This window comes from Ceratotherium simum, chromosome 33, assembly GCF_057802395.1.
Source record: "Ceratotherium simum simum isolate JZ-2026a chromosome 33, ASM5780239v1, whole genome shotgun sequence".
Taxonomy (NCBI): Eukaryota; Metazoa; Chordata; class Mammalia; order Perissodactyla; family Rhinocerotidae; genus Ceratotherium; species Ceratotherium simum.
In genome coordinates, this window is record NC_141932.1 from 12686680 (window position 1) to 12709956 (window position 23277).

The window sequence follows — 23277 nt, forward strand, 5'->3', positions numbered from 1 at the left end:
TCTCTAAACTATATAGATTAATTTTGCTTCCTTTTGAACTTAGAAATATGGACTCATTCTGTCTGGAATATTTTATGTTATGCTGCTCAACATTGTGCGATTAATTTGTATTGTTGAGTGTGGCTGTAGTTTATTTTTCTCACATATGCACAGTATTCTTTTTTTTTTTAAAGATTTTATTTATTTATTTTCCCCCCAAAGCCCCAGTAGATAGTTGTATGTCACAGCTGCACATCCTTCCAGTTGCTGTACATGGGACGTGGCCCCAGCGTGGCCGGAGAAGCGGTGCGCGCCCAGGATCCGAACCCGGGCCGCCAGCAGCGGAGCGCACGCACCCAACCGCTAAGCCACAGGGCCGGCCCTGCACAGTATTCTTTTATTTGAATATTCTAGACTTTATTTTATTGTCGATGGACATTTTTATTTTTCCACTTTATGACCATTATCAATAATGTTGCTGAGAACATTCTTGTGAGCAGTGGAATAATGTAGTTGGTTAAGAGCTCTGTTTCTGAAACCAGACCGTCTTAAATCCTAACTCTACCACTCATTAGCGGTGTAACCTTGGGAAAATTGTGTAACTTCTTTGTGTTTCAATTTTTTCGCCTTTGTAAAATGGAAACAACAGTAGTACCTACTTGATAGTGTTGTTGTGAGGAGTAATGTAATTTCAAAATGTAAAGCACTTAGAACAGTGGCTGACAAAAGGTAAGCACAATGTGTTGGTTATCATTATTGTCATTATTACTGTATTCTGTTGTGCAAGTGAAGGTTTCTCTAGGGAGTATACCCAGTAGTGGAAATTATTGGGTCATAGGGTATTCGTGTATTCAATTTTACTAGTAATACCAACTTGTTCTCCAAAGTAGTTATAACAATTTACACTACCGTTAATTGAAGATGAGACTTCCTGATTGCTCTATGTCTTATCAACACATGGTATTATTAGACTTGAACATTTTTTCCAATCTGGTGGGTGTGCAATGGTATTTCATTTTTATTTTAATTGCCTTTCTCTGATTATTAATGAAATAGAACACTTGTTAAAATATTTATTGGCCTTTTGTGAAGTGCCTTTCAAGCCTCTTGCCCATTTTCCTGCTGGATTGTCTGTCTTTTTCTTCCTGATTTGTAGGTGTTCTTTATATCTTTTGAATGTTAGTCATTTGTTATTATGTAGGTTGCAGATATCTTCTTCCATTCTATAGTTTTTCTTTCTCTTCTCCTTTTGGGGTGTTTTGATGAAAAGGAGTTTTTTATTTTAATATAGTAAAATGTCAAATTGAAAATTTATGGTTATTGCTTATTGTGTCTTTTTTAAGAAATCTTTTCTTACACCGAGGTGGTGTACTAAGGGACACCATTTACGTAGTCAGTAATTTTGTCCCCTGGAGTAGTATAAGCCATTGATCCCCCATCTCTTATATTTTCTAGAATTTTATAGGTTTGCTTTTCACATTTAATTCTTTTGTCCATCTGAAATTGATTTTTGCATGTTCTTTGAGGTAGAGGGTCAGTTTCTTTTTTTGCTATATGGATACCCAGTTATCCCAGCACCGTTTGTTGAGAAGTTCACCCTTTATTCACAGGTCTGCTAAGGCGGATCTGTCATGTATCAAGACTCCATATAGGCATGGGTCTGATTTTACGCTCTCTATTCTGTTCCGTTAGTCTATTTGTTTGTCCCTGTCTCAATCCACACTGTCTTACTACAGATTTATAATAAGGCTTAATACTTGTTAGAGCATGTCTTCTCACTTTGTTTTTATTCAGGAGTATCTTAGCTATTTTTGGGCTTTTGCATTTTCAAACAAATTTTGGTGTCAAGGTTATGGGTGGTCTTATAAAATAGCTGGGGAGTGTTCCTCTTTCTGTTTTCTAGAAGAGCTTGTTTAATACTGGAATTATTTCTTTCTTAAAGGTTGGTAGAATTTGCCAACAATGACATCTGATACTAGACAGGTTTGTGTATATATGTGTGTGTGTGTGTGTGTGCATGAATATATATGTGTGTTTGAAAGATTTTTGATTCCAGATTCAATTTATTTAATGGTTATAGGACTTCTCGGGTTTTCTATTCCTCGAGGTAGTTCTTTGGTTAATTTTTAAAAGGTATTTGAGTGTTTAATCTATTTTTTCAAATTTATTGATGCAGTAATGTTAATATTCATTATTATTATTTGTTTATTTAATGTCTGCAGGATCTATAGTAATGTTCCCTCTTTTATTCCTAATATTGATTATTTGTGCTCTCTCTCCTTTTTCTTGACCATTCTCACTAGAAGATTGTCAATTTTATTAGTTCTTTTAAAGAACTTTTGGGCTTTGTTGATGATCTCTATTGTATATTTGTTTTCTATTTCATTAATTTTTTGGTTATTATGAATAACACTTCTATGACTATTCCTGTAAAAATCTTTTTGTGGCAAATCTTTTTATTTTTTGGGGAGTAAACCCATAGGAGGGGAATTACTGGGTCTAGAGTTTAATAAGAACTAAGATTCAAAAAGTCCTGTTTCATAGACTCTGCTAGACCTTTTTCAAAATGGTTATACCAGTTACACTCCCACCAATAATGTATGAAAGTTCCAGGTGCTCCACCTCTTTGCCAACATTTCGTGTTAGTCTTCTTAATTTTATCAATTTTGGTAAGTAAGAAGACTGGTATTTTTTATCATTTCGTATATTTTTCTCCTTCTTATAGTTATAAAGTTTTACACTCCATATTTATTTAGTCATCATCTTAGAACTTAAAAAATGCACACCTAACTTATTGAAGTTACAGTATGTTTCCCTTCCTCCCAGAAGATACAGAGAACTTAGAATATTTGCATTCTGTTTACCTTTTCCCCAACTTGTACGTTATTGTTTTGATGCTTTTTATTTTTACTTTTTAACCTCCCAGGACATTATTGTTTTGTTTCATGTAGTCGCTTTTTTCATTCAGATTTTCTGACATATTTTATATATTTTAAATATATATATATTTCCCCCTTATTCCTCTTGCTTCTCAGATCACCCATCTGGGATTACTTTGCTTCTGCTCGAAACACATTTTTTAGAATTTCCATTAATGAGGATCTGTTGGTGACGGATTTTCAAAATCTTTGTCTATTGTAAACTATATTTTACCCTCATTTTAAAAGGTGAGTGTTTTTAGGGCTTAAAATTCTAGATTGGCAGGGTTTTTTTTCTTTCAATATGTTGATCATATCCTACCGCTGTCTTGCGGCTTCCATTTTTGCTGTTGAGAAGTCACCTTTATGTCTCTCCCTTACAGGTAATCTGTGTTCTTCTTATAATTGTTTTAAAGTGTTTTATAATGATGTGTCTATATATGGAGCTCCTCTTGTCTCCCATGGACTCTGTTGGCCTTTTTGAATCTAAGATTGGTGTGTTTCATCAGTTCTGGAAAATTCTGTGTTTTTTTGTTTTTGGGGTTTTTTTTGGTGAGGAAGATTGGCTGTGAGCTAACATCTGTGCCAATCTTCCTCTATTTTGTATGTGGGATGCCACCGCAGTATGGCTTGATGAGCGGTGTGTAGGTCCACACCCAGGATCCAAACCTGAGAACCTCAGGCCGCCGAAGTGGAGTGCGTGAACTTAACTGTTCTGCCACCGGGCCGGCCCCTGGAAAATTTTTTTTAATCTCTTTGGACATTGTTTCTGCACCATTTTTTATTCTTTCCTTTTGGAACTCCAATTAAATATTTGTAAGACTTTAAAAAATTTCTTTAACTTATGTGTTTCTTAACCTCCTTTTTATATTTTCCATGTCATTATCTTTCTGTGATACGTTCTTGGTTATTTTTCTGACCTATTTCAGTTCACTAATACCCTCTTCAGCAGAATCTAAACCACTGTTAAATCCATCCAGTAAACTTTATTTCAATTATTCTGTTCTTCATTTCTAGGAGTTCTATTTTTTTAAAAACCTGTTAAATCACTTTTTATAGAGTCCTGTTCCCTGCAGATATTTTCAAACTTTTCATTTATTTCTTTAAAAATGGAAACCAGTTATTTTATTGACATTGTCTAATGATTCCAATATCTGATGTCTTTGCTAATCTGATTCTGACATCTACTGTTCCTGTCAATTCTCACTAGTGGTACCTTTTTTCCTTATGTGCTATGCTTCTCCTTGTTCTTGACAAATTATTTGGAGGAATAGTTTAAGGCCTTAGAATGAAAGTTCTTACTCCAGGGAGGATTTCAGTTTGTTTCTGCAAAGTGCCTGGGGGTACCATTAGTCTTGTACCACTTATACTTAATTCGTGGGTGTTTGATGGTATGTCATTGTGGTTTTAATGTGTATTTCTCTGATGAGTAATGATGTTGAGCACTTTTTTCAGGTATGTGTTGGCCATTCGTATATCTTTCTTTGTGAAGTGCCTTTTCAAATCCTTTACCCATTTTTTATTGAGTTGTATATCTTTTTATTAAGTTGTAGGAATTCTTTACGTTTCCTAAATACAAGTCCTTTGTCAGATATACGTCTCGGGATCATTTTCTCCTAGTCTCAGGCTTGCCTGTTAATTTTCTTAATCAAGTCTTTTGATGTATAGAGGTTTTTAATTTGGTAAAGTCTAAATGATTAATTTTTATGATAATTGCATCTTGTGTCCTGTCTATGAAACTTTTGCCTACCCCTAAGTCATGAAGATATTCTCTTATATTTTCTTTTAAATGCTTTATACTTTTAGATTTTACAATTAGGTCTATGATTCAACTCAAATTAATGTTTGCATATGGTGTGAAGTAGAGTTCGAGTTTCACTTTTTTCCCCATATGGATATCCAATTATTCCAGAAATGACTTTTCTTTCCCAATTGGATGTCTTTGGACTCTCTGTCAAGAATCAAAAGAATCAAAGTATACTTATGGGTCTATTTCTGAATTACATTGTTTGGCTTTTGCATGTTGAATTCACCTTGCATTTCTGGGCCAAACTCTATGTGATCATTATTTATTATCCCTTTTATAAATTCCAGGATTTGCCTTGTAACTTTTGTTGAGGATTTTTGCATCTATATTCATGAAGACATTGGTCTGAAATTGTCTCTTTTACTAATATCTTTATCAAGTTTTGGTATTAGGGTCATGGTGGCCTCATAAAATGGATTAGAAAGTTTTTCTCCCTCTTCTATTTTTCCGAAAGTATTTGTATAAGATTGGTGTTATTTATTCTTTCAATATTTGATATAATTCACTAATTGAAACCATCTGGGCCTGGAATTTTTTTTGGTGGGAAGAGTTTTGATAAGGAATTCAATTTATTTCATAGATATAGGACTATACAGACTTCTCATTTCATTTGATGTCAATTTTGTTAAGTTGTATTTTTAAGGAATTTTCCCAATTCATCTAAGTTGTTAAGTTTGTTGACATAAAGCTGTCATATAATATTTTCTTATTATTCTTTTAATGTCTGTAGGATGTGTAGTAATAACTTGTCTTTTATTCCTGATATTGATTATTTGCATATCTCTTTTTGTCTTAATCTGTCTAGGGGTTTACAAGTTTTGTTGATCATTTCAAAGAACCAGCTTTGGCTTCCTTACTTTTCTCTATTGTCTGTTTGTTTTCTATTTCGTTGATTTCTGATTTTATATTTTCCTTTGTTCTTTTCTTGAAAGCATCTTATAAGACACTGATTTTAAACCTTTCTTCTTTTCTAATATCAACACATAAAGCTGTAAAATTCTCTCTAAGCCTTGCTTTTGCTGCATCCCACAGATTTGATGTTTTGTAGTTTTATTATCCTTTGGTTTAAAGTATCTTATAATTTCTTTGTGATTTATTTTTTGACCTGTGGATTGTTTAATAATGTGTTCAATTTCCAAGTATTTGGAGTTTCCTTAAATATCTTATTGTTATTGATTTTAAATTTGCTTACATTGGAGTCTGAGAACATACTCTGTGTGATTTCAGTCCTTGTAAATTTATTGTTACTTGTTTTATGACCTAGCCTATGGCAAAGTATGTGTATTCTGCAGTTTTGGGGCTCTATAAATATCAGTTAGGTCAAAGTTGCTGATACTGTTTTTGGATCTTCTATGTCTTTACTGGTATTTTGGTCTTCTTTTTTCCTATCAATTGCTGAGAAAGGGTGTTAACTGCTACCATGATTGTGGAATTAGGTTATTTTTCCTTTGGCTTTTGTAAATTGTTGCTTCGTGTGTTTTGAGACTTGTTATGTTTCTACATATTTGTGGATATTGTCCTCATGATGGATTGACCTTTTTATCATTAGTAAATGTTTGTCTTTATATCTGATAATACTCTTTATCTCGAAGCCAATTTTATGTTATACTAATAAGGCCATCACAGCCTTCTTATGCTTAATTTGCATGATATATCTTTTTTTCTATTAATTTACTTTCATCTGTCTGTGTCTTTGAACTTAAAGTGCATCTCTTCAGAAGCATGTAATTGGCTTTTGCTTTTTTATTCATCATGGCAATCTTTGCCTTTTAATTGGAATGCTTAGGGCCGGCCCCGTGGCTTAGTGGTTAAGTGCGCGCGCTCCGCTACTGGCCTCCCGGGTTCAGATCCCCGGCGCGCACCGACGCACTGCTTCTCCGGCCATGCTGAGGCCGCGTCCCATGTACAGCAACTGGAAGGATGTGCAACTATGACATACAACTATCTACTGGGGCTTTGGGGAAGAAAAAAAGGAGGAGGATTGGTAATAGATGTTAGCTCAGGGCTGATCTCCCTCACCAAAAAAAAAAAAAAAAATTGGAATGCTTAAACTAAAAACATTTAATGTAATTATTGATATGGTTGAATTTTGGCCTCTCATTTTATTATTTGTTTTCTATTTGTCCATTTTTTGGTTCTATTTCTCCTTTCTATCTTTTGGATAGTTTGAATAATTTTTAGTATGCATTTTAATTTATTTATTGTCTTGGTAGCTATAACTCTTTGCGATATTTATTTAGCAGTTTTTCTAGGGATTACAATTCATATTCTTTTTATAGTCTCTTTAGAGTTAATATTTTATCAATTCACATAAAATGTAGAAATCTTGCAACCACATAATATTTGCACCCCCACTGCTTTTAATATGTCTTACATTTACCATGTAGTACGAAACCTACAACTTATAATTTTTGTTTTAAACATTCATATGTATTTTAAAGAAATTAAAAGGAAAATATAGTTTTTTATGTGTAGCCACATATAGACCATTTCCAGTACTCTTTATTTGTTCCTGATGATCTGAGTTTTCACTCTGATATCATTTCCCTCAGTCTCAAGAACTTCCTTCGTCATCTTTTGTAGTATGGGTTTGCTGGTGATGAATTCTTTTAGTTGTTCTTTATTTGAATATGTTTTTATTTCACCTTTTTTTCTGAAGGATATTTTTGTTGGTTATAGAATTCTGATTGACAGTCTTTTCTTCCCTTTCTGTGCTTTGACGATGTTATTCCACTCTCTTTTGGCCTCTATAATTTCTGATAAGAAGTATGCAGTATTTGGTGTTGTTCCTCTATATGTAATATGTTCTTTTTCTTTGGCTTCTTTCAAGATTTTTTTCTTTATCTTTGATTTCCAGCAGATTGATTGTACTCATGTTAGACATGTTTCTGTTTGTATTTATCCTGTTTGGCATTTTTTTGAACTTCTTTGACTTGAAATCTATCCCTTTCACTAAATTGGGGAGGTTTTCTGCCATTATTTCTTCAAATATATTTTTCTGACTTATTTTCCTTCTCTCCTCTCCTTTTAGGACTCTACTTATCCATTGTTAGACCTTTTGATTGGCCTTCCAGGTTCCTAAGACTTTTTAAATTTCATCTTTTTTTCACTTTCTCTTTCAGAAATTGGATGATTTCTATCAGTCTATCCTCAAGTTTACTGACTCTGCTCTATCCATTAGCTATTTAGACAGTTCAGTGAATTTTAATGCAGTTCTGCCTGACAATTTTAAATTTATTTTCTGAAATGCTGTTATGAGTTGAATTGTGTCCCCTACAAAAATATATGTTTAAGTCCTAACCCCCAGTAACTCAGAATGTGACCTTATTTGGAAATAGGATCATTGCAGATGTAATTAGTTAAGATGAGGTCATATTGGAGTAGAGTCAGCCCCTAATCCAATACGAGTGGTGTCCTTATAAGAAGATGATCATATTAGGGAGAATGCCATGTAATGATGAAGGCAGAAATTAAATTGTCCAGCTGTATGCCCAGGAATGCCAAAGATTGCAAGCCGACTACCAGAGACTAGGAAGAGGCAAGAGAGAATTCTCCCACATGTTTCACAGGGAGCATGGCCCTGCTGACACCTTGATTTTGGACTTCTATCATCCAAAACTGTGAGACAGTAAATTTATATTGTTTTAAGCCACCTAATTTGTGGTACTTTGTTATGACAGCCCTGAGCAACTAATATAAACACTGAACCACATTATCAGGAATGGGAATTGAGAGTTGTCCCTTTGGTGACTTTTATTTGGTTCTATTTAGAATTTCCTTGTGTTTTGACATGATGATGAGACCTTACTGTCCATAAATGATATGGATTTTGTTATATTTTTAAATTTTAAAAATTCTTTAGTTGGCTTGAGGGAAGATTGTGGATTAAACTGGATGCTTTATTTATACCCCATAGCTGGGAATGGTAAAGACTGGAGGTAAAGTTAGGAATGTAGTGTATTTCCTTATTTATCCAAGTTTTCTTTTATTTCTTTCTATAAATTTTTGTATTTTTAATATAAGCCTTGTATATTTTTAGGAATTTATTATTAGTGATTTTGGAGTAGTTTTAGATTTATGGAAAAGTTTCAAAGATAGTACAGAGAATTCTTGTATAACCCCTCATCTACCCCCTCATCCAGTTCATCTCCCTTAATGTTATCTTGCATTACCATGGTACATTTCTCAAAATTAAGAAACTAACTTTGGTACATTACTATTAAATAAACTCCAGGCTTTATTAAGATTTCACCAGTTTTTCCATTGATCCTTTTTCTGTTCCGGGAGTGAATCCGTGATCCTGCATTATATTTAGTTGTCATGTCTCAGTCTCCTCTACTCTGTGAGTTTCTCAGTGTTTCCTTGTTTTTCATGACTTTGACAGTTTTGAGGAGTGCTGATCAGACAGTTTGTAGAATATCCCTCAGTTTGGGTTTGTCTGTTGTTTTCTCATGATTAGACTGGAGTTAAGAGTATTAGCAAAAGTACCGTAGAAGTGAAGTGCCCTTCTCATCACATCATGTTAGAAGGCTCATGATATCTGCCTGACATCACTGGTGATCTTAACCTTGATCACTTCACTAAGGTACTGTTTCCCAGGTTTCTCTACTGTATGCTTCCCAGGAAGTTTTCCCCTTTTTATGCTTTTCAAGTTTTTAAGCTTTACAGTATAATGATTACAACTGATGTTTAATGCAACTCTCTTGGCTGGATGATGGGAAGAAGCTGGAAACAGAAAGTCCGGTTATATACCTATGGCTGTTGCAGTAGTTCAAGTGAGAGATGACAGTCACCTGAACTTACGGTGGCAATGGCTGTGAAAAGGAGGTATTCAAGCATTTCTGGGAAATTGAGTGGCTTATGGTAACCTTAAAAGAAACAGGACAAATTAAAATCTCAATGAGATAGTACTGTACACTCATAGGATGACTATAATAAAAAAGTCAGATAATAACAAGTGTTGTTGAGGATATGGAGAAATTAGAACCCTCTTATACTGCTGCTGGGGATGTAAAATGGTGCAGCCACTTTGGAAAACAGTTTGGCAGTTCATCAAAAAGTTAAGCATATTTTCCATTTGCCACAGCAGTTTCACTCTAGGTATATAACTGAGAAAAATGAAAACATATGTGCACACAAAACTTATACTCAGGGCCGGCCCCGTGGCTTAGCGGTTAAGTGCACGCGCTCCACTGCTGGCGGCCCGGGTTCGGATCCCGGGCGCGCACCGATGCACCGCTTATCTGGCCATGGTGAGGCTGAGTCCCACGTACAGCAACTAGAAGGATGTGTAGCTATGACATACAACTATGTACTGGGGCTTTGGGGGAAAAAAAATAAGTAAAAAAAAAAAACTTATACTCAATTGCTCATAATAACATTATTCATTATAGCTAAATGGTGGAAACCACCAAAATGTCCACCAACTGATGAATGGATAAACAGAATGTGTTGTAGTGGAATATTATTTGGCCATAAAAAAGGGTGAAGCACTGATACATGCTACAGTATAGATAAACCTTGAAAACTTTATGCTAGGTGAAAGAAGCCAGTCACAAAAGACCATATATTATATGGTTCCATTTATATTATATGTCCAGAATAGGCAAATCTATAGAGATAGAAAGTAGATTAGTGGTTGCTTAGGGCTGGGGGGTGAGTAGTGGTGGTGGAGGTATTGGGCCATAATAGGTAAATGGTACAGAGCTTCTTTTTGGGGTGATAAAAATGTTCTAAAATTGATTATGGTGGTGGTTGCACAACTCTGTGAATATACTAAAAGCCACTGAATTGTGCACTTGAAATATGGTAAATTGTATGATATGTGAACTATATTTCAATAAAATTATTACAAAAAATCAGGGAACACATGGAAGGGAAGCTACACTAGTTCAAACTGTACCTGTTCAAATTGAGGTACTGGTGGGGCATCCAGGTGCAGATGTTGTGCAGCTCAGAAGTGAGTTTGGATCTAGAGCTATGGCACCATAAATCATTAGCATAAAGGATTTATCAACAGAAAACAAGATACCCTATTCATTTAGTCCAATTTACTAAACATGGTAGCTCAAGGGAAGGCTGCAAGCAGGACACTTTTAACATTTAATAGCACTGAGTTTTCAGAGGTTACCACGATTGAGACTGACCCCTTCTCTGGCATTGAAGGTAACACTGTTATCAACACTGGCTGATGTCCCTCCTAAATTTCAATTATAATTGTCTTCACTTTCTGTAATAAAGTGCTTTACTGTTAAGTGGCTATGGCAATGTCCCTTAGGTAATTTGCAGAATATTTTGGGATGATGAAAGTTGAAATTTAATATTATATCAATTTAAAATAAGTATTTTTGGTATAATTTACAATCAAAGTGGGTTTGGAATTAGTTTATTTTCTCACTGAAAAGAATGGGTCAAGCCATAAAACCTAACTGGCCATACAGTTCATCGCAAGTTATTCAGCATCACCCTCTATCCTACACTTGCCACATCACTCCCTGCCCACCCCCAAAATTACTTGGTGGTAAACGGGAATTCCATATTAAGGATAATGACAGTTGAAAGGAAGAAAAAAAATCAAATGATTTCATCAACTGTTTTAATGATCATGTATCCTTTTTTTGGCACTAGTGAATGCTCAGTTTTAAAATCCCAAAAAAGAGGTGCTTCACAAATTACAGAAGATGTAGCATTCTGTTTGCTCTTTTAATTTGTCAAAATCATTTTTTATAGGGAATGTCAAAGAAGTAATTAACATGGCATTGTTTGTGAGGTAGTGAGTAAATCTTTAATACACTTGACACAGGGTTTCCTTTGGTAGGACCTGACCTTACAGCTATGAAATTCCAAGTTTATGCTTGAATACATGACTAAAAGAATTTTAATTTTTATTAGTAAAATAGAAAACTGAACTCAGACAACTGTTTTGTTCTTGCCTCTAATCATTCCATATACTGGAGAAGTGATTCTTTATAAGAGGACTTAGATGAGAACTGTCAATATAGTTCCATCAAAAACTGCAGATTAGAATATCTAAAATGAGGTAAATGAAATTTAAAAAGAGAGCAAATTAAATATTAGAAACCACAGGAGTCTCTCCCTCAAAAAAGGGGCTTTCTTTAATAGTCTTCAATGTAGCTCATTTGCAATCATAAAAAATTCATCAAGATCAATCATATTGCACAACTCCCAAAGGAAAAACCTGAGGGAACTCGTGGGTAACTTTCACAGCTTCATTGTAAAGTCCAACATCGAAAGGATGGCTGGTTATCTTCTTTAAACTGGACATAAGATGCATACATGATAGTTAATTTGGCTGTTATTCTTCCAACTAATTCCATGATTCCAGAGATTTCTTCATCAAGGAGCTCCATCAATTCAATGGTTTCATTTTTTTCCCTTCTCCTTCTGGAAAAACAAACATTTTTTTCCAGTGGGGTGAATCTTTTCCAGGCTCCCAATAAAAATGGGCCAGTTGATGAACTGTGTGGCATTAATGCACGACCTGAGCAACTCCATCTCGTCCACCATGATTGCGGTGCAAACTGTAGCTGTCTTGAGTAGGGGTGTAAAAATATTACATTTATTCCTGGAAAATTTAGTAGACACTCCCTAAATGATTGCTAAAAATGTTATTATTTTTCTATGGTTATCACCAGGCCATTATATCCCAATTGTTGCTTGATATCTTAGTTGACCCTGAGGTTTTTTTTTTTTTTTTTAAGGAAGAGTGCACGTGCATTAAGATCCAAATTGTGTTTTCTGTTTCTTTTTATTTGTCTTTGAATGAAGACGTAGTAGTCCTAGCTTGCTTCTTGCATAAAAATTGTGTGGCATTAAATTTCTTTTTGTAACCCCACTGATTATCTGATTCTTGATGTAGAATGTTCTTCACAGGTCTTAAGCTTGAAGGCTCGCTAACTAGAATTATATTCCTGTTTAGTGATTTAGGCTGCTTGATGGAGAGAAGAGGCAGCTGGGCCTGTGACTAGACTTAACTCTTCATCTCTGTAGTATTTCCCAATTTTTTTTTTTAATTAAAGATATGCCAAACGCTGGGTTTCACTACCTAATTTTTTGTTCTTCTCTGAACATTTGTGGTGCAAATTAATGCTCCCTCTTAATGCTGTGGTGACACAGTTTATCTCAAGGAGAGACCCATCAACCCATTGACTTTCTCTTTGGAGTGGCTCACATGTCTTTGTGCCCTCTGGGACACAGCTTCTGGAAGTCATTGGTTCACTGGAGCGGAAGAGTTTTGGAGAGGGATTGTTTTTATCTCTCCAACAAGCTGCCTGGAAAATTATAACTTACTTCATAAAACATTGAACCACTTCATCAGGAAGGATAGATGTAAATTAACACCTCAGTGACTACAATTTGGTCTTCTCTATTGTGTATGTAGCAGAATTTTCTCCATTTTTGACGTGAAGGTGGAAACTGTTTTTCAGAAATGATGCATATATCCCCATATTTTTAATATTTTATAATCATTCACTTGTTTTTTTCTTGGTTGTGGGGGAGATTGTGAGTAAGTTTGCACATCAGTGTTCATGTAACCATGTTTCCTAGAAGACACTTCCTTTTGTTTTGATCACAAATAGTAGGAGTGGCAGGGAGCTTGCCAGTATTTTTTTTCATATTTAAGACTTTATTTATTTTTAATTTTTTGGTGAGGGAGATTGGCCCTGAGCTAACATCTGTTGCCAATCTTCCTCTTCTTGCTTGAGGAAGATTGTCCCTGAGCTAATATCTGTGCCAGTCTTTCTTTATTTTGTATGTGGGACACCACCACAGCATGGCTTGATGAGCGGTGTGTATGTCCGTGCCCGGGATCTGAACCCCAGGCTGCCGAAGTGGCACGTACGAACTTAACCACTATGCCACCGGGCCAGCTGCAGACTTTATTTTTTAAGAGCAGCATTAAGTTCACAGTAAAATTGAGAGGAAGGTACATAGGGTTCTGATATGCCTCCTGCCCCCCCCACATGCACAGCCTCCCCTGTTATCAACATCCCCCACCAGAGTGGTACATTTGTTACAATTGATGAACCTACGTGGACACATTATAATCACTCAAAGTCCATAATTTACATTAGGGTTCACTCTTGGTGGTGTACATTCTATAAGTTTGGACAAATGTATAATGACGTATCCACCATTATAGTATCGTACAGAGTATTTTCACTGCCCTGAAAATCCTCTGTGCTCCACCTCCTTATCCATCCCCTGCTGACCCCTGGCAATCACCAATCTTTTTACTGTCTCCATAGTTTTGCCATTTCCATCATGTCTTATAGTTGGAATCGTATAGTATGTAGCTTTTACAGGTTGGCTTCTTTCACTTAGTAATATGCGTTTAAGGTTCCTCCATGTATTTTCATGGCTTGATAGCTCATTTCTTTTTCATACTGAATCATATTTTCTGGATGTGCCACGGTTTATCCATTCACCTACTGAAGGACATCTTGGTTGCTTCCAAGTTTTGGCAATTATAAATAAAGTTGCTATAAATGTTCGTTTACAGGTTTTTGTATGGATGTAACTTTTCAACTCTCTAGGATAAATACCAAGGAGCACAATTGTTGGATCATATGGTAAGAGTATGTTTATTTTTGTGAGAAACCGCCAAACAGTCTTCCAAAGTGGCTGTACCTTTTTGAATTCCCATCAGCAGTGAATGAGAGTTCCTGCTGCTCCACATTCTCACCAGCATTTGGTGTCATTATGTTCTGGATTTTGGCTATTCTAATAAGTGTGTAGTGCTGTTTCATTGTTGTTTGTTTTGTATTTCCCTGATGACATATGATGTGTGGAGCATATTTTCATGTGCTTATTTGCCTTGTGTATGTCTACTTTGGTGAGGTGTCTATTAAGGTCTTTTGCCCATTTTTTTAACCAGGTTGTTTGTCATCTTATTGCTCAGTTTTAAGAGTTCTTTATATATTTTGTATAACAGTCCTTTATCAGATGTGTCTTTTGCACATATTTTCTCTCAGTCTGTGTCTTGTCTTCTCATTCTCTTGACAGAGTCTTTTGCAGAGCAGGGTTTTAATTTTAATGAAGATTATCAATTATTTCTTTCATGGATTACATTTGGTGTTATATCTAAAAAGTCATTGCCATACCCAAGGTCATCTAGATTTTCTCCTATGTTATCTTCTAGGAATTTTATAGTTTTGCATTTTACATTTAGGTCTTTGACCTATTTTGAGTTAATTTTTGTGAAGGGTGTAAGATCTGTGTCTAGATTCTTTTTTTGCATATGAATGTCCAGTTGTTCCAGCACCGCTTGTTGAAAAGACTGTCTTTGCTCCATTGTGTTGCCTTTGCTCCTTTTTCAAAGATCAGTTGACTATATTTATGCGAGTCTATTTCTGGGCTCTCTATTCTGTTTCATTGATCTATTTGTGTATTCTTTTGCCAAACCATATTTCTTGATTACTATAGCTTTATAGTGGGTATTGAAGTCAGGCTATATCAGTCCTTCGACTTTTTTCTTCTCCTTCAATATTGTGTTGGCTATTCTAGGTCTTTTGCTTGTCCATATAAACTGTAGAATCAGTTTGTCAATATCCACAAAATAGCTTGCTGGGATTTTGATTGGGATTGCATTGAATCTATGAGTCAAGTTGGGAAGAACTGACATCTTAACAATATTGAGTTGTGCTGTCCATGAACACGGAATATCTCTTCATTTATTTAGTTCTTTGATTTTATTCATCAGAGTTTTCTACATATAGATTTTGAACATATTTTGTTAGATTTATGCCTAAGTATTTCGTTTTTTTGAGTGCTAATGTATATGGTATTATGTTTTTAATTTAAAATTCCACTTATTCATCGTTGGTATGTAGGAAAGTGATTGACTTTTGTATATTAACCTTGTATCCTGCAACCTTGCTATGCTTGCTTATTAGTTCCAGGACATCTTTGTCAATTCTTTTGGATTTTCTACATAAACAGTCATTTCATTTGCAAATGAAGACAGTTTTATTTCTTTCTTCCCAATCTGTATGCCTTTTATTTCCTTTTCTTGTCTTACTGCATTAGCTGGGACTTGCAGTACAATGTTGAAAATGTGTGGTGAGAAGGGACATTCTTGCCTTGTTCCTGCTCTTAGTGGGAAAGCTTCTAGTTTCTCACCATTCAGCATGATGTTAGCTGTAGGTTTTTGGTAGATATTCTTTATCAAGTTGAAGAAATTTCCCTCTATTCCTAGTGTACTGATAAGCTTTTATTATGAATGGGTGTTGGATTTTGTCAAATACGTTTTCTGTATCTATTGATACAATCATATGATTTTTCTTTTTTAGTTTGTTGATGTGATGGGTTACATTAATTGATTTTTGAATATTGAACCAGCCTTGCATAATTGGGATAAATCCCACTTGGACATAGTGGATAATTCTTTTTATATGTTGTTGGTTTGGATTTGCTAATATCTTGTTGAGGATTTTTGCATCTATGTTCATGAGTGGTATTGGTTAGTAGTTTTCTTTCTCTGTACTATCTTTGTCTACTTTCGGTATCACGGTAATGCTGGTCTCGTAGAATGAGTTATGAAGTATTCTTTTTTCCTCTATTCTCTAAAAGAGATTGTAGAGAATTGGTATAATTTCTTCCTTAAATATTTGGTAGAATTCACCAGTGGACCCATCTGGGCCTGGTACTTTCTGTTCTGGAAGGTTATTAATTATTTATTAAATTTATTTGATAGAGACAGGCCCATTCAGATTATATATTTCTTCTTGTGTGTGTTTTGGAAGATTGTGTCTTTCAAGGAACTGGCCCGTTTCATCTAGGTTATCAAATTTATATGCCTTGAGTTGTTCATAGTATTCCTTTATTATCCTTTTAATGTCCATGGGATTTGTGGTGATGTCCCCTCTTTCATTTCTGATACTAGTAATTTGTGTCCTTTTCCTTTTTTTTCTTACTTAGCCTGGCTAGAGGCTTATCAATTTTATTGATCTTTTCCAAGAACCAGCTTTTGATTTTGTTGATTTTCCCTGTTGATTTCCTGTCTTCAATTTCTGCTCTAATTCTTCTTTTTTTTTCTGTTTACTTTGCATTTAATTTTCTATTCTTCTTCTAGTTTCCTACGGTGGGAACTTAGATTATTGATTTTAGATCTTTCTTCTTTTTAAATATATGCATTCAATGCTATAAATTTCCCTCTAAGCACTGCTTTTGCTGCATCCCACTAATTTTGGTAAGTTGTGTTTCATTTTCATTTAGTTCAAAATATCTTTAAATTTCTTTTGAGGCTTCTTCTTTGACCCATGTGTTATTTAGAAGTGTATTGTTTAATCTCCACATATATTTGGATTTTCCAGTTATCTTTCTGTTGTTGATTTCTAGTTTAATTTAGTTGTGGACTGAAAGCAAACATTGTATGACTTATAGTCTTTTAAATTTGTTAAGGTGTTTTATAGCCCAGAATGTGGTCTATCATGGTGAATGAGCTTGAGAAAAATGTGTATTCTGCTGTTATTGGATGAAGTAGTCTGTAGATGTCAATTATATCCAATTGATTGATGGTGTTTTTGAGTTCGACTATATCCTTACTGATTTTCTTCTTGCTGATTTTCAGTCTTTGTTCTCTTCGCTTTTCAGTTTTGGAAATTTTTATTGAGATATCTTCAAGCTTAGAGATTCTTTCCTCACCCGTGTCCAGTCTATTAATAAGCCTGTCAAAGGTATTCTTCATTTCTGTGACAGTATTTTTTATCTCCATCAGTTCTATTTGATTCTTTCTTAGGATTTCCATCTCTGCTTACATTGACCATCTGTTCTTGCATGCTGTATACTTTGTCTGTTAGAGCCCTTAGCATATTAATCATAGTTGTTTTAAATTTCTGGTCTGATAATTCCAACATCTCTGCCATATCTGGTTCTGATGCTCACTCTGTCTCTTCAAATTGTGTTTTTTCCTTTTTGGTATGCCTTTTAACTTATTCTTGATAGCCAGATATGAGGTACCGGGTAAAAGGAACTGCTGTGAACAGGCCTTTAGTAATGTGGTGAGGTGTAGAAGTGTTCTATAGTCCTGTGAGTAGGTCTCAGTCTTTTAGTGATCCTATGCCTCTGCACTGTGAACTTCACTTGTGTTTCTCGGGGTCTTTTTTTCTCCCTTCTTAGGTGGAACAGGATGGCTAGAGTGAGCTGGAGTTGGATATTTCCTTTCCTCTAGGTCAGTTTGACTCTGATATTATCCCAGCAGATTAGGCCCTGGTCTATAGTTTCTCCTGAGGGCAAGCCTTGTTAAGAACAGAATTCTCTGGAGCACTTCAAAATGATTCCCTTTCCCTCCCCTTGCTGGAAGCACAGGGGTTTTTTCTCTGATATTCTGTGAGAACTTGGTTAGGTTCCTGGAAGTTAAACTCACAAAAATGTGCTCCTTTCGCCCCATGACTGGGTCCCCCTGGAGTTTCTAATTCTCAGAGTTGTCCATGCTGAGCCTCCAGCAATTTGTCAGTTACGGTTCAGGATTTTCCTACCCTGGCACTGGTTCCTGTGGTGGTTTCCGCTGGTGAGTCTCTATTCTGGTCATCAGCGAACCTTTGTATTTGCCTGTCTGTCTCTCCAATCTTGGGGGCAGTGGTCTGCCCTATGTCCTCACCTTCCTTAGGGATCCAAGAATAGTTGTTGATTTTTCCGTCTGTTCAGCTTTTTGCTTGTTAGGGTGGAGTGGTGACTTCCAAGCTCCTCACATGTGAACTGGAAACTGGAAGTCCAGTCCAGATGTTTTTCGAGTTCCAGTATTAACTTCTTATTTTGACATGATTTCAGACTTGCAGTTGTTATTTCGGACCTACAATTCTTCCATCTTTCCTTGTCTTCGTGACTTTTACATTTTTAATACAGGTCAGTTATTTTATAGGAAGTCCCTCAATTTCGATTTGTCTGATGTTTCCTCATAATTAGATTCTGGTTCTACATTTTTGGCAGGAATAGCTGAAGTGATGGCATGTTCTTCTCAGTGCATCACATCAGAAGGCAGATGGTATCAATTAACTTCCATTTCTTGCTTAAGGTAGTGTCTAACACTGTAAAGGTACTATTTTTCTGTTTTTTTGATAAGGCTATCTTGTAGGGAGATGCATTAATACCAGGCAATTATTTGTCCCCATCAAACTTTCACTACCTTATATTAGCAACCATTGATGATGCTTGCTTGAATCACTTATTACTTTCATGGTTTCCAAAGGATGATCTTCTAATTTCATCATTCTTTGTACATCTATTAGTTTGCATTTTACTGTGAGGAAGAGATTTTTCTTTTCCTTATTTATATCACTATGAATTCATGGATTCTTATTTTATTCTATGGGTTCTCATCTGTTACTATTTTATTTATTTTGATGCTCTAATTATCTCATATTTGGCTGCTGGGAGCTCCTTCAATCTGACTTCTGTGTCCAGTGTCATCTTTTTATTTTTAATATTTGCTTATCAATACGTATTTTTCTTGATTATTAAAGTAACACGTGTTTTTTTTAGACAATTTACTAGACTAATTTAAAATCAGAGAGAAAGATATAAAGATGTCTTTACCTATATAAAGATATAGGTAAAAATACCTATAATCCTGTTGTCTTCTATATGTTGATGTATTTTCTTTCAGCCTTTTCTTCCATTGCATTTTTAAATGTAGTAGAGATAGAACTAAAGGTAGAGATTTGTGTCTGAGTTTTGTCTTTTTAGCCTATCACCGAATTATAAGCATTCCCTGAGCTACTAAGAACTCTTTGGAGGGCCGGCCCTGTGGCTTAGCGGTTAAGTGCGGGAGCTCCGCTACTGGCGGCCCAGGTTCGGATCCCGGGCGCACACCGACGCACCGCTACTCCGGCCATGCTGAGGCCGCATCCCACATACAGCAACTAGAAGGATGTGCAGCTATGACATACAACTATCGACTGGGGCTTTGGGGAAAAAAAAAAAGGAGGAGGATTGGCAATAGATGTTAGCTCAGAGCCAGTCTTCCTCAGCAAAAAAGAGGAGGATTAGCACAGATGTTAGCTCAGGGCTGATCTCCCTCAAAAAAAAAAAAAGAACTCTTTGGAAACAGTGTGTCTCACAACTGATTATCCCTGTGACCCAGATGTGCCAGTGCTGCCTTGATGCCCACCCACTGCCTCTGCTTTTGGATGGCATGCTTCTTCCTCCTCTGAAAGAAAACTCCAGTTCCCTTTCTCTTCCCCTCTTCCACATCCTGTTTTTGTTTTTTTTTTTTTAGCACGCTCCTTGCCCTTTGCCTTGTAGAGCATTTGAAGAGCCAACAAAAGGCGGGAATGGCGAAAGCACAGAGAGCAGAGAGGAAAGTGGCCCCGGACATGAGGTAGAGCACCGTCCTCTTGCTGGGAATAGAGCAGCAGTGGGGGAGGGGGAAATAGGCAATAACTAGATTAACTATCAATAGATAACCACATCAGGAGGTGAGAAAAGCTATGGAGAAAAATTAAAGTGGCTAGGATGGAGAGAGTGGTGGGTAGGTAGCTGCTATTTTAGACAGATGGGCAGGGAAGGCATCTTAGGTGAGGTGATATTTGAGCAGAGACCTGGGTGTTTTACAGATGAGAAAGCTCAGAGAGGTAAAGCAACTTTCCTAAGGTTACAAGGCAGATTTAGTATTAAATTAGTTTCTTTGATTCAAAAGCCCACTATAAATGTACCTCCCTCTGTAGGCAGTATACCTCAATATTTTCAGAAACTCTTTGAGTGGAATTCCTGAACTCTAAGCTTGGCTATCTCTACCCTAATCCCTTTCACCAAAATGCTTCTAAGAAGTAAAACTTATGTAAGGGATTTTTTTGTGCTTTGAATTTCAGTGGTGGTAGGGACAGAAATGAAAAGTTTGCTTTAAGGAGGTGTTGAGGACTGTTTTGGAACTCAGTTATTCCTTGACTCTGAAATCTAGTTTTTGGTGTCCTTAAGGCCTACTCAGGAAGATGAACCCTCCCTCGAAAACGCTGAAGCTGCTCCAGAGAGTCCGCCTGGAATGAAGACAGAGGCCCAGGCTTCAGAATCTTACCCAACAAAAGCCTCATCTACTGAGTTAAATCTTTCTGAGAGTGCCCCAGGAAGCCAAACTTGGGAAGACAAGGGCATAGCAACCTGGTCTCTGACGGCCTGGGTTTCAGAGGCCCAGGCTTCAGAGACCCAGGCTGCGAAGGCTCAGGCCTGGGAGATTCACGCTTCTGAGGCTCAGAGCAGGGCCAGCCAACCCAGGCAAACCTCTGTATTGCCAGTGGCAGCTGCCCCAGCCCTGAAATGGAAACTCTTACCTGAGAACGTGCAAGTGTCAGAGAAGGAAACGAGTAAGGCCCTCTTCACCCGTCCACTCTGGTCCAACAAAGTTGAGTATATGCTGGCCCAGGTGGGCTACTCCATGAGGGCAGGCAGTCTCTGGCGTTTTAGCTTCCTGTGGCTTCGCAACGGAGGTTGTAAGTCTGGGGACCAGGAATCATGGATATACAAGGGGCTAGCAGGACAGAGGCCTGTCCAGGCTTCAACTTGAAGGTCTCTGGGATGTGTAGAAGCTGGAGATTTGGTATTCTGAGCAGGATAGGAACCAGGTGCCTGAACACCTAGGGTCATGAGAGGGGTAGAGGTGCGGGCATGGGGGTGGAAACTAGGTATATGGGTCTTCCAGGAATTGGGGGCCAAGGGACTGGACACCTGGGACTATGAGGGATGTTCAACAGTTGAGTCCTGATGCCTGTGGCCCTGAGGGAGGTCACTGGTGGGGAATATATTTTCCTGGACCCCCGAAGAAGTCCAGGCACTGAAAAGCCAGAGAGTTCTCAGAGCCCCTCCTTGAATTGCTTGCACAGGCAGTTTTCTCATCATCTACACTGTCATGATGTTCTTGATCGGGATTCCTCTCCTCTTCCTGGAGATGGCAGCTGGTCAGAGGATGCGTCAGGGCAGCGTTGGTGTGTGGAAGCTCATTGGCCCCTGGATTGGTGGTGTGGGGTATACCAGCTTCATGGTGAGGAGCCCTGGGTTGCCCAGGCCTACCCTTTACACCCCACCCCATCCTAACCCTTGTCCTGGAGTGAGTCCTGTGACTTCATTTCCATGGGTCAAGTCCCTTCAGCTCCCCAATCCTCTGTCAAATCCCCTCCGTTCTAGTCCCCACTTTTCCTCCCCAGCCACCTCCTCCCTGATCCCCAGGTGTGCTTCATCACCGGCTCGTACTTGAATGTGGTCAATGCCTGGACCCTCTTCTATTTGGGCCAATCCTTCCAGTTTCCCCTTCCATGGGAGAAATGTCCCTTACTGAAGAACTCCAGTGACTTTGGTGAGGAGGAAGTAAAAGAGGAGGAGAAGGGGAAAACAGAGGTGGAAGGGAATTTGTAAGAGGAGAAAGGAGCGGGGGGTGGATAAAGAAAAGGAAGGCAGTAGAAGGAAGAAGAAATGGGAGGGGAAGGAGTAGAGGGAGGTGGGGGAAGGCCTAAAGAAGAGGGGAGGGGTCACTCTGTCTAGCAGGAGTGTCCAAAGCCAGGTCCCCCCAGATCCTGAATGTGCACGGACGACACCCTCCACGTACTTCTGGTACCGGCTGACCTTGAAGGCCTCAGACAGAATTGAGGATGGTGGGCCACCAGTCTTCAGCCTGAGCCTGCCCTTGTTGGTGGCCTGGTGTCTTATTGGTGCTTGCATGATCAAAGGGCTCAAGTCCACTGGGAAGGTGAGCCACCATTTTTGGATTTCTTGATGTTCTCAGATGCTTTAGTCCTCGCCTAACATTGTTACTCATTAATCTTGTAATTTCTCACTCCATCTGGCCTTTTACTCCTGCTAACCCCTGACCCCTGCTGAAAGCTGTCGTCTAACTCCTCCTCATTTCTGACTCAGAACTTTTGATCCCTGCTGACTATTGTTTGACTCCCACTGGTCCATGGTTGCTGATGTGTCCCACTCTCAATTCAGGTAATGTATGTCTTGGTACCAGTCCCCTATCTCATCGTCCTCTGTTTTCTTATCCGGAGTCTACTGCTGGAAGGGGCGGTATTTGGCCTTCAATATTTGGCATTTGCCAAGGTAAGGTGTATCTTCCTCACTCCCCTATCAGGCCTTAGAGGACACCTATTGCCTATTTTTAGGGCGTCCTTTCCCCAATATCTCCCTCCGTGTCCCTCTCCCCCACTGTTAAGGTTCTCCTCTCCTTCTTTGACATTCCCCCTTATACTTGTCTTTTCCCTTTTAGGTATCGGCTATGTACAACATGAATGTGTGGTGCCAAGCAGGGATCCTAGTCTTGTTTGCCTTGGGCCTAGGCTTTGGCCCCATTGTCTCCTTATCCTCGCACATGCACGCATCCAACAACTGTCTCAATGATGCCTTTGTTGTGGCTCTGATCAACCTGGTCACCATGCTGCTTTTCACAATTTTTGTCTTCTCTGTCCTGGGCTTCTGGGCGACAGTCATCACGCACCGCTGCAGTGAGAAGTAAGGCCAGCCCCTTAGTCGAGGGTCCCAGCCCCAGGGAACTACAAACCCAGAGATCCTAACCTTAGAGGTGCTACAAAGATCCATATTCACACATCTCAGCCTTAGATGCCCTTG

At 37.7% G+C, this 23277-nt stretch overlaps 1 protein-coding gene and 1 pseudogene across 1 annotated transcript in view; one reads left to right on the forward strand and one right to left on the reverse strand.

The window, feature by feature from the left end:
- SLC6A16 (solute carrier family 6 member 16) overlaps positions 1-23049 on the forward strand; it is a 39634-nt gene extending 16585 nt beyond the window's left edge. Inside the window, exons 3-8 of the mRNA XM_087421913.1 lie at positions 19943-20044; positions 20641-21149; positions 21540-21697; positions 21883-22009; positions 22224-22399; positions 22642-23049. Coding sequence (XP_087278039.1) covers positions 19998-20044; positions 20641-21149; positions 21540-21697; positions 21883-22009; positions 22224-22399; positions 22642-23049 — 1425 coding nt within the window. The 5' untranslated portion in view covers positions 19943-19997. The remainder of the gene's footprint in view (positions 1-19942; positions 20045-20640; positions 21150-21539; positions 21698-21882; positions 22010-22223; positions 22400-22641) is intronic.
- On the reverse strand, positions 11870-12231 carry LOC101401445 (replication protein A 14 kDa subunit pseudogene; annotated as a pseudogene).
- Positions 23050-23277: the final 228 nt, after the last annotated feature.